General features: G+C 40.2%; 1 protein-coding gene and 1 long non-coding RNA gene across 2 annotated transcripts in view; one reads left to right on the top strand and one right to left on the bottom strand.

The window, feature by feature from the left end:
- Positions 1-177: 177 nt before the first annotated feature.
- The window catches only part of rnf213b (ring finger protein 213b), a 36,499-nt gene continuing 24,234 nt past the window's right edge, over positions 178-12,442 (bottom strand). The window contains exons 41-65 of the mRNA XM_008437512.1: positions 12,182-12,361; positions 11,569-11,714; positions 11,384-11,483; positions 10,606-10,717; positions 10,292-10,490; positions 10,009-10,196; positions 9,751-9,873; positions 9,188-9,289; positions 8,713-8,955; positions 8,382-8,463; positions 7,987-8,021; positions 7,792-7,895; positions 7,563-7,707; positions 7,321-7,477; positions 7,140-7,234; positions 5,804-6,052; positions 4,877-5,012; positions 4,708-4,788; positions 3,797-3,980; positions 3,436-3,637; positions 3,276-3,353; positions 2,874-3,071; positions 1,798-1,887; positions 972-1,150; positions 178-472 (exon numbers count right to left, since the gene is read on the bottom strand). Of these exons, the coding sequence (XP_008435734.1) occupies positions 334-472; positions 972-1,150; positions 1,798-1,887; positions 2,874-3,071; positions 3,276-3,353; positions 3,436-3,637; positions 3,797-3,980; positions 4,708-4,788; positions 4,877-5,012; positions 5,804-6,052; positions 7,140-7,234; positions 7,321-7,477; positions 7,563-7,707; positions 7,792-7,895; positions 7,987-8,021; positions 8,382-8,463; positions 8,713-8,955; positions 9,188-9,289; positions 9,751-9,873; positions 10,009-10,196; positions 10,292-10,490; positions 10,606-10,717; positions 11,384-11,483; positions 11,569-11,714; positions 12,182-12,361 (3,547 nt within the window). The 3' untranslated portion in view covers positions 178-333. The remainder of the gene's footprint in view (positions 473-971; positions 1,151-1,797; positions 1,888-2,873; positions 3,072-3,275; positions 3,354-3,435; positions 3,638-3,796; positions 3,981-4,707; positions 4,789-4,876; positions 5,013-5,803; positions 6,053-7,139; positions 7,235-7,320; positions 7,478-7,562; positions 7,708-7,791; positions 7,896-7,986; positions 8,022-8,381; positions 8,464-8,712; positions 8,956-9,187; positions 9,290-9,750; positions 9,874-10,008; positions 10,197-10,291; positions 10,491-10,605; positions 10,718-11,383; positions 11,484-11,568; positions 11,715-12,181; positions 12,362-12,442) is intronic.
- Positions 7,254-7,549, top strand: LOC103481770 (uncharacterized). Its single transcript, XR_536343.1, has 2 exons — positions 7,254-7,345; positions 7,418-7,549. It is a non-coding gene; the product is annotated as an uncharacterized LOC103481770 (long non-coding RNA).

The raw sequence follows: 12,442 nt of genomic DNA, 5'->3' as shown, positions 1-12,442 counted from the left end.
CCGTCTGTCATTGGTGGACATGGAAACATCGTTTGCGAGTTCTTTCATCTGATTGGTCGCAGGGAAGTGTCAGCATAATATACGGAATATAGGGGGCGTGTCTTCCTCAACGGTTTGGTTGACTTTTAAACCAACGCTTTCTCAAACTGAGCATTTGCAAATAATCACGAGACAAAGTTTTATTCATAATTTTATTAACTGACTTTGTAGGACATAATTAAGAGATAAAAAATAATTAAAATAGGCTGCAATATATACACAATGGAAAGGAAAATGTAGTCATAATCAGGTCCCCTTATTTAAAACAAATAAATATATCTCATTCCAGGTTTTCTATCTCCTTTTAAACTTCACAGCAGCTCTCCATACATCAGCTCCTTTCCCCAGCAGGATGTCCTCTGGTAAATCCTCTAGTCCCTGCAGAGGTGGAAGGTTTTTCTGCTCCAAATGGGTCTCTAAGATGCACTTGATGCTGCAAACAGCAGGGAGGGGGAAGATGGAGAAAACAACTGTCAGCTCTGGATGTATTGTTTTCACCCCATGCATTCCCTTTTGAGCCCTGGCACAGCTGCTGCTTTAACAAGAGTGAGCGGTGGTAGAGGGGGTACAACTTAAGCTTCTTTCTGCTGACAGATGGCTGCCTGGAGGGGTCACGCTCTGATCCTGGAAGTCAAAAGGCTCCAAATCCCTGAGGGACTGGGAGAGTGCCAGTTAAGACTGCCACACGTTGCTCTGATTAAAGCCGTCAGGATTCACCAGATTCCTTTAGATCCTGGTGGTAATCTTTAACTGACAATAGGCACACTTCCTGAAAAAATTCCTCCCAAATCTGGTAAACCAAAATCATAACTTTAAATTCTTTAGGGATGATTTTATGACTTGGTGGCAACCTCCTCCCAAAACCAAACACACATACACGTTGTAAATTACATTTCACAGAAGAAGAAGAAATGTTAATCGCTTTATCTTACTCCCACTGAGGCTGGTAACGCTCTTCAGGCACGGCATTGCTCGTCTTCAGCAGCAGGATTTCATGCAGCTCCAAAGCGAAAGTTTCAACATCTGTGACAGTAAAGAAAGCTTTCATCCTTCTTCTCTCCTCCTCCGAAAGCTTCTGCTGGAACTCTGGAGGCAGTTTGTGAAACGGGTCCTGGAACCAGCATTCAGAAAAGTCGTTACAACCCAAAACCTTGTTCTGTGGTTTGGATCCGTCTGGAGTCAGAAGTAAAACGTTCAGGTGCTTCCACAAAACTACACAAGGTTTTTCAAATTGTTTTTGTGAAAAAGATTTTTATAGATGAAACCCTCTCACAGGCTTAGCTTACAATCTTTAAGTCTATGAGAGAGATATAAATATATCAAGACAAATAATGGCCCATCCATTATTTTTAAAAGTACCGTTTTATAATGAAGCATATACTATTTTTTTGTAAATGTAAATTATAAAATAAAAAAAACTTCTAAAATAATAGTAATAACAATAAGAACACTGCAGTCATTAAAATTTGAATTAAAGAAATAAGTAAACTTCATGAGGCTGCTTAATTAGTTTCACAAAAGTACAGATAAAAACAATTTCTCTTTCTACAGTGACAGAGTTTCTTTTCTTGAATATCTTTAGATCTGTTTAGTTTTATGTCTGAACCTTGAAGCTTTCAAATTACTTATGCAAATTACTTTTTAATCCTACATTTTTACCACAAAAGCTGTAAATTTTTCACACAAAATTTACAAACTAATAAAAACAAAAAAAAACTTGCATTCGAACTGAAGCTTCCTGGAGTTTTTCAGACTTACCTGCTTCCTGCTGAGCATGAGCTCCGATTTCCAAGAACTGAGAAGCTGCCAGGTGAAGATGCTGTGCTTCAGTTTGCTTTCCCCGAGACCCTGAAGGAGAAAGATGCCCGCAAAGCTTTAAAATTAATCAGAAATGTGAATTTTGTTCAGATATAACAGCAGAATGTCAAGACTGCAGCCAGCAATAAAGCAGTAAGGAACTAAAACATCTCCCTCTCAATCTATAGGCAAGTCCACAATTTTTGGAAGAATTAAGCAATATTTCAATTTTTCAAACATTTTTCTTCTGACTAGAAGTAATAACGTTTTGGAGAAATTAGATTGAGAATCTGTGGAGGGACCTAAAGATAAGGGTGATGGCGAAGAGTCCTCCCAACCACAAAGACTTAAAGCTCAACATTAAAACAGCGGAAACATTCAAAAAGCTAATAGGTAATCAATAGAAAGTTTTAATTGTTCTGATTAATATAGATTATTTCATTAATCATTATGACGTGCATAAATAATCATTGACATCCCATTTTTATTTAAAGTAATTCTAATTAAGATAAATTATTGTTTAATTAGGTGAAACTCCTTCATCATTATCTTTTGAGAGACGCTTGTCTCATTCCCAATCAGAAACAAACTTCTTAGTTTTATATCTAAATATTCAGGAATATGAATACTTTTAGGTCTAACTACTTGTTTATTTTAAGTCCTAGTGTTTTTGAATGGGACATCTCCTATAGAGTGTAGTATGGGAAATTGTATTTTTTAAGTGCTTATTTACAGGTGATTTTATGATCAGTTTTAAGTATAAACTGAAAATGCTTGTGCACAAATATAAACAAGTATCCTCCACACTTTCTAAAAATTTCGAGAACATATTTTAAATTTTGAGAATGGGTTTTGTACAATACGAGCTGTTTATTTTATTGGCTACGTATTACAAAGACCTAAAGACAAAGTTGTCAAATGCATTTTTACAGGATTCATTTTCAGAACAATATTTGCAGCATTTAGTGCAGGAGAACTTCAGTAAGTATAAATCTGATATCTCTGCTGCCACAGAGATACCTGTAGACGGTTCACACCTTGGCGACAGGGTTGGAGATCTGCGGACCCATCTTCAGGGAGTCTGTGAGGTAAGACAGCAGCTGACCCTCTGGATCTCCACCTGCCTTTCCCAGGAAGCGAAGGCCGATCTCAACCACGAACACGGCATCACAAACGTCAGTGTACGAGCGCAGGACAGTTGTTGTGGCGCTGCTCACCGAGCCCTTCAGGGCTTCCTGTGACAGAAACACGGAGGCAATGAGCAGACCAGAGGAGAGCAGCAGATGTGCTGCTCTCCGACCTCCGACAGTCTGGACTCGCAGGAATCCATCAAGGAAATCTACTGAAAACATTCTGCAGCTGGCATTACTCAGTTCCAGGAAAAAGAAAAAAGACCAACACTGTAAAAAAAAATGAGTCAGTGAAAAAAAAAAAATTACCTGATGAATCTTCCCTCTCACTTCAGTCAGAACCACAGAGAAATCCTGCAAACTTCTGTTAAGGTACCTGGAAGTGTCCTGATTCAGAGAAAGAAAATATGCAGATTAGCAGCAAGTTCACTGTTTTGCAATTTGCATTAAGGCTATATACAGTATTTACTGCCTGGATGAGCGGTTTTCCAGCCAGGAAGCGGCGAGCCAGCTGGGTTTGGATGACCTGCAGGTTGTAGCTGCTGTCCGTCTGCCCGCCTTTCTGCAAAGTGTAGTTGCAGTTTGCTAAAACGAGCGGCAGCAGCTCTCGCTCAGGGTGGCACAGAGTCAGCTGGGTCTCAGATATCCTCTCTAGCGGAACGCTGTAGTCACTGTGAAGGTGATAGGACAGGCAGGAAAACAGCGTTTCAGAGGTTATGGATGAATCTAAAATCTACATGAATAAAATAAACTTCCTAGAGTCGTTCCTTCACGTAGAGCAGGAGTGTCCAAATGTTTTGACCTCAGGCTGCTGTCAGTGCAGAACTGACCTGTCCTCCTGGCCGCTCACTCTCCTGTCCTCCCTCACCAGGCCGTTGTGAGTCTCCAACAGGAAGTCAACCAGAGTTTGGAGACATGAACCAGGGCCACGTCGGCTTGGCCTCAGATACTCACTGGAGCTCTCGACCGTCAGCTCCTTCTCACAAAGATTTACGTCCGCCCCCAAATCTGCAGCTAAACGCACAGATACAAACACAAACGAGTCGGCAAATGCAGAAACGCCAGCATTGTTTTTGGTATTGTTTATCAAATAATGTTCATCAGGTTTTTCTATACAGAAAATAAAATAAGTGACACATTTAAATCATGCAGATTGTCACAAATTATTTTTTTTTAAATCAGAGAACAAAATGAGAGAAGAAGTGTTGCTTTTTTAACAATAAACTGTAAACTTCTTACCAAGAAAACAAACAAAACACAGTAAAGTTCTTCTAAAACCATTGGTGTCACATGATTCCTGTGAATTCTACATAAATCAAAATATGTAAAAAGAAAAAAAATTCAACATATTTTAAAAACTGAATCCTGGACCATAGTTTGCCCTCATCTGTAAACCTTTTAGCTTCACCTTAGTGGTCCTCGAGACCTTTTCTATTTTCACTAAGCTGTAGTTTAGGAAAATAAGGATAAACACGTTGGAAGCATGTCGATGTGTATTTGTTTCCATATCATGTTTCCACATCGTGCTGCAGATTATACGTCAAGCCCCGACATTCCCATAATATTATAAAACCAAACACTGAAGACTTGAAATGTTTACCTCAAACACAAGAAGACAACCAGACAGTTAAATTAAACCCTTATATTTGAGGGAAATATAAAGATTAATTTAATTATCCGGATAATTTAGCAGCCTGCAGCTAAAGTCTGCAGACTGAAATGTAAACGGCTGGACCCTTACAGTTATTTGCCACCTCGGCTCTGAGCAGGTTCCACATGTCGATGAATTTGTTCACCCTCTCAGCCAGCACCTTCTGGAACCCTGAGGAGGATGATGAGAGAAGGCTGTTTGCGCATGCATTCCTGCATTTTGCTGCAGCTGCTCAGTCAAAGAGGAAATGCTGCTTTACCTGCAGGGATTCGCTGCAGCGCCTGCGAGACGGTCTGAGAAGCCGAGCTCGCTGACATCAGAGGAAACACCCTCAGAAGGTCCGACTGAAGAGCAGCCAGTTCAGGCAGGTGATGGAGCTGCCGCACACAGTGAACCTGAGAAGCACACACACACACACACGCACACACAGTCTGCTTGAGCTTCAAAAAGGGTTGAATAAATACCAAAAATGTAAATGTATTTCCTCCACCCTCTCCACCTTCTTCTACCTCAAACGATTTCTTTAATTTGTGCCGTTATCATTTTAAAGATATCAATAAATGTTTCCAGTGTTCATCAAATGTCAAGCATCCAGTCCACATTTACAAAAAAATTATTTTGTGTCGATCAATTGTGCACAAACATAGGAAAGAAATATTTGTATCAGTTTTGTTTGATTTTGTTAATGTGTGTGCTAGTTGGACAAGTTGATCTCTGGTGTCTGCAGGAATTCTATTTTTTTTTTTTAAATCTTAAAAACTATATCTGCACAATCAATTGTTTTGCTGCACAAAACATTACTAACGTAGCTCAGTTTGACTGACACCATATTTTATTTGATTTTGACTGGCTGGCTGACCTTTGATGACCTCTGGAAACATTGATTAATATCTTTAAAATAATCAAAGCAAAAATGCGCTTTTTTTTCTCCACAAACATTAACACTAATTTGGTTTAATTTGAAGACAAAGAGAGACAATTTTACTTGGGTACTTTACCCTATAAGGACATTAAAACTCCAATCCAAATGGGTTAATAAATGTGTTACATCACCACTAGAATCAGTTCATTAACACAAAAAAGAAGCTAAAAGTAAACATTTTGGGGGGTGATATTTGTCAGGTCTGTCCCTATAAAAACAAATGATGACAACGTGGTGTCAATCCGCCAGCGAAGCACTCGGTACCTTCTTCATGAACAAGCTGAGCAGCGACAAAGAGTTGTGTCCTGACATCTCTCCCACCAACTGAGAGAAGCGCTCCACCGTCATCATCTCACGCAGAGTCCAGAAGGACGAGCGATCCGTCGGGCAGTTAGAGGGCAGGGACAGCATCCTCCCAGGATCGGAAAACAGCAGCGTCATCAGGGGGCTTCCAGAGAGTCCATCATCTGAGCCGATTCTCTCCTGGGCTTCCCCAAGATTCCTCTGCAGGTCCTGAAGCAGGAAGGAAGAAAGGCTTTCCATCACTCGTCGTCAGAAACGTCTCAGAGTTTAAAACATGAAAACGCTTTCAGAGACAAGTTTCCAGAGTTTTCGGTATTCTTTTAGACACACCTTTACAAAAATGAAAAGACTTCTTGTGTTGGTGAAAATTTGAATATGGGAACAGCAAGAACCAGAGACGTTAAAGGGACAAATGGACAGATTGGTTCATGTGTGGATGAAACAATTTACAGAAAACTGCAGCAAATAAAAGTTTGGAAATAGAAAATTTTTTATGTTTACTCTATAGGGCTGCAACAATTAAAGAAATTAATTGTGATTAATGAATTACTGAAATAATCGTCAACTAATTTGGGAATTGATTATTTCATAAATGGAGTAAAAAGACAAAAAAAATGCAAAAAGAACAAAACATTCAGAGCAGTAATTAAAGCCAAAGTTCCACAAAAATATAAACATTTTGCTTTCAAGATTAAAAAAACATTCTGTCTATAAATAATTTCTGTCCAAATCTCATCAAGTAGCCGAGTTTGAGCTTCATCTGGTTCAAGTAAAAATCTCATATTAAGAACCTTTTGCTATCCAGTTATTAACTGGTTAATCTAAAAAATAAAAAAGGATTAGCCCTACACTGTTCTGATGTTGAGCCAAAAGGGCATTTCATATGTTAATGTTAGGAAAATTTAATTTAGCTGCAGATTTATCATTTGCTACCAATGTTCACTAAATGAATGCTCTGTTATTGCACGCTAAGCAGTAACATTTATATTTTCTTATTTAAAAATATAATTTAATTATTGTGTGTTTGTATGTTTTATGTATTTCTAGTATTGCAAAAAATAAGCGTAAGTGGTTAAATATAAAATCTGCAGAAAGAGCCATTGTTTTATCTGATTAATTGATTAAGTATCAAAATAAACAATAGAATAACTGATTTCTAAAATAATGGTCAGTTGCAGACCTACTCTCCCATTTTTTCCCACTTATTCAGACCTGGAAAACATTTAAATCAAATTCTACATTTTCCAGACTGGATAGCAACCTTGTTTATTTTTAAAACACCTTAAAGTGTTTTTACCTGAAGCACAGGGTTGATGGCAGAATCACAGAGGAGTTTCTCCCATCGCTCCCTTCCCTGTCTGGAGGACAGATCCGGTCTCGCTCCCCTGGAAGCTTCATCAAATATCGGCACGTTTAAAGTCACGTTTTCACTTCTCGACCTAAACACCAATAAAAAGTCGTCGTAAAGATGGCTCTACCTTCAGGGAGTCGTGCCAGGATGAGGTGAACCATAACTGCTGTGTCGTCCTTGTTCTGGTCCAGAGTTTTTCCCAACACTTTCATGTCCCTCTCCAGGTGGTCCCACAGAAATTGGAAAACATCCAGCGGACGGGGATGGATCATGTCATTGACTCTCTGATATAATGAGACATAGGTTGTCCCGTCTTAATATGGAGGAATATTATTAAAAAGTGACGAGAAATATGAGGTCCAGTCTCACTCTGTGGTTCTTTATGGCTCCTTGAAGCATAGCGAGGTGCATCAGCAGCCGCAGGATGCCGGACTGAACCGACGTCATCTGTCTTTCAGGAACTTCGGACCTCCGATGAGCCTCACCGAGGACGTGTCCTGTCCGGGTCTGGTCCCTGATATTTACACCAAAAGAAATGGATTAAACAAAGATGTGCAAGTGAAACCGTTCAGAAACTTAAATCAACAGAAGGTCTCACCTGTGCTGGTTGTGGTGAGTAAAACCTGCCACTGGGACATGTCTTTCTCCACCAATGGAAAGCCCACAGTCAGGACAGAATGATCTAACCATTGGCTTTCCACACTATGAGACAACACGGGATTAATGACTCACTGAAGATCCTTTTATGCTGCTAGTAGTTTATGAGGGATTAAAACAAATAGTGAATACCTACCTCTCCCACAAAGCAAGGATGTCCATTTGCACATGCTAAAAATAAAGGAAAACATCACATTTAAGAACTTTAAGACAGGAAAGCTCTCACAGTTGATGCGAAAATTCAGAAAAAAAAGCTACAGAAAACCTGGGACAATCCTAAATTTGGTATTTATTTATATGTCTGCCTTTATTTAATAATTTGAACGCTCACTGACTTCCTTACTGTTAATATACGTTTCTTGTTTTCTCCCATGGTTCTATAGTTTCCTCTTTTTTATTCAGCAACTTTCAGACTTTCGGGAGTTTTTTCTCCTTTACTGTAACCACTATTTTAATAATACTATATAATCTGAAAACTGATGTGAATTCTTTTTTATTAACTTGATATGACATCATGATGTTAACACTTACTGAACATCTGGAGTTTCTTCTCTCTTAGCCACAGTCTGGCTTCACTTGTGTGATCATCTGGCATAGTTGGAAGGTACAGGTCCTGGGTGAAAAAGAAAAATGAAAATTAATAATAATGAGGAAGGTAGGTGATGTCCATACAGTAAATAACAGAGGTTATTCTGGAGGGGACCTGATTATGATTACATTATAAAAAGAGTTTTGATCTTATAACAGCATGTGTAGATATAAATATTTTGTGTCAAATAAGAATTTGTTAATCAGTAACTAAGAAAAGTGACATGAATCTGCAAAACTGAGTTTCTTTTATACAGATAAACAAGCTTCTCACTGGGACGTTCTCAGGCTGGAAGGCGATCAGATGAAGTGGGACCAGAAGAGGATTTCCACAGAGGAGCACAGAGTCCAGATGGACCAGCAGCTCCAGGAGAGTTTGTCTCAGACCCGACAGATTTGAGTTGATGTGAAGATCGGACCCTGTTCGGCCGATACGATTCATCAGAAGAGCCGAGCAGAACTCCCTCAGCTCATTCCGGTCAATGTTTCTGAGGACAGCTTTCAGTCTCTCTCTCTCCTGAACGATCGTACAAAAAAGGGTGTTAGAAATATTTCAGAGCAAGTATTTTATTAGCAATTTAAATTACTAAGAACTGGAAAGTCAACAGAACATTTTGAACATTCTCTTAAATAAGCTACACAAATCAAACAGCTTTTCCTTTTAATCTTAATCCTTGAATAATTTCAAAAGTTTTTAGCCTTTTGAACTCCTTTTAAAGAACATTAGATGAACTTTTGACAGAGTGTACCTGTGTGGAAGGATGTATGCTGGTATCAGGTGACCTGTACCTGCAGGTGACCTGTCTAAACAGAGCCAGAGCCACCAGGCTGACCTGAGATCCTCTCAGCTTCTGCAGACAGAAAGCACAAGGGAAAAGACACTTTATTTATCCTGAAGAGGGAAATTCATATATGCAGCAGTAATGCAATAAACAGTAAAAACAATAAAACTAATATACACAAAACATTAGCGTGATTTTTTTAAACAAAATTGCATAAAAACTCCATATCTAACTCCAATATGGTGTTAATTGCACAAAAAATAAATTGAAGTAACAACAACAAAGACACAGTATCAATTTCTGATGATTACAGCCAACATGTGACCACTCTGTGCTGCTTATGCTTTTAAATGCATCTACTACTGGCCCTCACTGTCATATGTTTCACTCACATCCGACGCTATGGAAATCAAGTCCAGTGACTCCTTTCCAAAAGTTAAAATGATTAAGATTTGCTGGCCTCTAGTGGCGATAAGGAAACATGAAGCTACATCAGTCAGCAGTTGCTTCAGCTCTGGAGTAGCTCTCACCTGCAGCTCAGTTACAAAGCTGTCGGACCGGTTCTCCAGGAGAACCTGACCCACAGCGTTTCTCAGATCTCTGTAAGTCGTCCCGCAGCAAAGGAAGTGGTCTACGTTTGTTGGAATCTTTCTCTGAAAGCAAAAAAAAACAATGATTTTGCTTAAATTAATTCCTTAGCAGCACAGTAACATACAGTATCATTAGGAGTCCCTGTGAAATAGTCCACAAAAAGACTAAAAACAAAATGATGAATCAAAGTGTTGCACCTGGAGTTGCAGTAGTTGTGCAGGGAAGATCCACCTGCAGGCCGGGCTGTTCATCAGGGACACGATGGACTCCATACCTGAGCACCTGTGCAGCGCTCGCAGCAGGTAAACCCTGAGCCAATCATTGCCGCCGTACTCAAATAACCCTCTCACCTGACGCAGGTATTCTGTAGCCATCACCTGTCCACCTTTTTTTTAATCAGAAAAAGAAAACATGCACGTTCGTCCCCACAGCGCTAGCACATATGTGCAACTTCAGAGCTGGTTTTAAAAATCAGATCACCTTGAGCTGGAGTTTTCTCGAGCAGCTTGGCAGCCGTGCTCAGGCAGATTTTCAGTTTGGCGATGTTAAGGAGAAACTCTGCTGGGTCCTCTTGTCTGTCGGGAGTTTGTTTCCTCACAATCCTGCTCAGAAATCCGACGTCTGCTTGATGCTCCGCAGCAGGATCCACTTCTCTGGCTGCTGAGCACAGCAGGGAATCCTGAAAGAAGCAGTTCATATTAGTGACAGCAATCAAACTGTCATCAGTAGAAAGTTTCAGTTTGTTTCTGAACAAATATCAGCAACACAATAATAAAGTCTGAAAGTCGGTGAACCTGGAAGCAGTTGGCAAACAGCAGATAGAGTTCTGTTCGGTCCTCCTGGTCCAAAAGGTTGTTCTCCAGATTCCTCAGGTAGTTCTGGATGTGAGTCTTCACCTGGTCAAAACTAAGACATGTACTTTGGTTAAACTTCTATAAAAATATGCTGTTATATGTTTGTAGTGACAGTTTGGTTTGTGACAGATAATTAGGGGAAAAAACCTGAGATTTCTCCTTCCAAGTGTTGAAATGCAACGCTTTGTCAGAAAAAAAATGAGCAGATCCAGGAGGAAGGTCTTAGCGCTGCCAATCATGCTTGTGTACACGTTGCCTACACTCTCCACTTTGTTCTCTGCTACTACAGAACAAACTACAGTTTCTCCCCATCAACAGAGCCTGCCACAGCCGCTCAAGTTAGTTAGCACGACCATCAATGATGGCAGATAAACGGTTTTCCTGAAACGGTAAGTTGTTTCTCCACCACTAGCACACTGAGCAGCGCATACATAAATTGATTGACTGACAGTGCTAAGACACTCCTCCTGACTGATTTGTTACATTTGACCAGGAGTGGTAAATTTCTGCAGACTGCAATAGCAGCACAGGGAGGAAGTGGAGGAGCTAGATTTTTTTTTTTTTTACAGATTATCTGTCTCATACAGTGCTATCAGAACATGGTGACAGTTTTAACAAATACTTAAAAAATAAATGTTTTCTGATAGTTACATACTGCAGCTTTAATAGTTGTGCATTTTCCTACAGCATGAGAAGTTGTTTACGCCTTCTCCCTCACCTGTACTGCAGCAGAAGCTTCGGCAGCACCGATCGGACCATTGGACTGTTATCCACACACTCCAGGAAGGGAGTGAGCTCTCTGGTGCGGTAAACGTCTCCTGCAACGATAGCGGAGGGAGACACCTCGGTATTTGCTAATGACCTGGTACGTGTTCACTGACACCGACTCGTTCAGTCACTGACCGTTAGCAGAGACGAGCAGCGAGAACAGCAGCTCCACCACGCCCTCTTCGGGCTTCTGCCCCTCTGACAAACAGAACCTGGACACGACCTCCAGGAAGAAGGAGTTGCAACAACGTCTGATGACTGCCTGCTGCTCGAGTGCCACCCTGAATTACATTTAAGACAGAAAAAAGATAAATATACGGGATGGTTGGGAATTTCTGGGGTCGATTTGTGGCTTTTCTTTACAAAGAAGCACCAAGCCAAACCAACAGAAGTGAGCCAGTGGCAAAAACTCGTGATAAATGTACACTTACCCATGACAGATGCAAAAAGCTTGCTAGTAAGGGAATATTAGCAGCTAGCTACAGGTAGGCTAACTTTTGAATCACAGAATGCAATGAAACGTCTGATGGTGACTCAAACTTTAGACATTCAAGGCCTTAATTACCGACACATAAATTTAAGACTTCAAAAGATGCGAGGAAACCCTGACAAAGGTTATAAGTTAGATAGCATTGGTTCAGGTTGGATCAGCACTTGTCAGCGCAATTATTTTGTAATTTATTTCCATCAGTAAAATTCTGGCAGAACAGGATATTAGACGGATTTTGTATTACTCTTTTCAACTCACTTGACGCTGCGGGAAACAGTTGGCGTGAAGTCGTTTGGCAACTCCTTCCTGCATTTCGGGCAGAAACGTCGGTTCTGCTGAACGCATTTCTGAAGGCAAGGCAGGCAGATGATGTGCTGGCAAGGCAGGACGGACGGCTCAGTGAACTCCAGCAGGCAAACTGGGCAGGAGATTCCAAACCTTCAACACAAAGGGTCATTCGCATCTTTACTGTCCATAATATATAGTCTTATATCCAATAATAAGGTAAAATCTCCTAAG

This window comes from Poecilia reticulata, linkage group LG19, assembly GCF_000633615.1.
Source record: "Poecilia reticulata strain Guanapo linkage group LG19, Guppy_female_1.0+MT, whole genome shotgun sequence".
NCBI classification, from domain to species: domain Eukaryota; kingdom Metazoa; phylum Chordata; class Actinopteri; order Cyprinodontiformes; family Poeciliidae; genus Poecilia; species Poecilia reticulata.
Note: the sequence above shows the minus strand (reverse complement) of the source record. Positions and strands in the feature narration are given on the sequence as shown.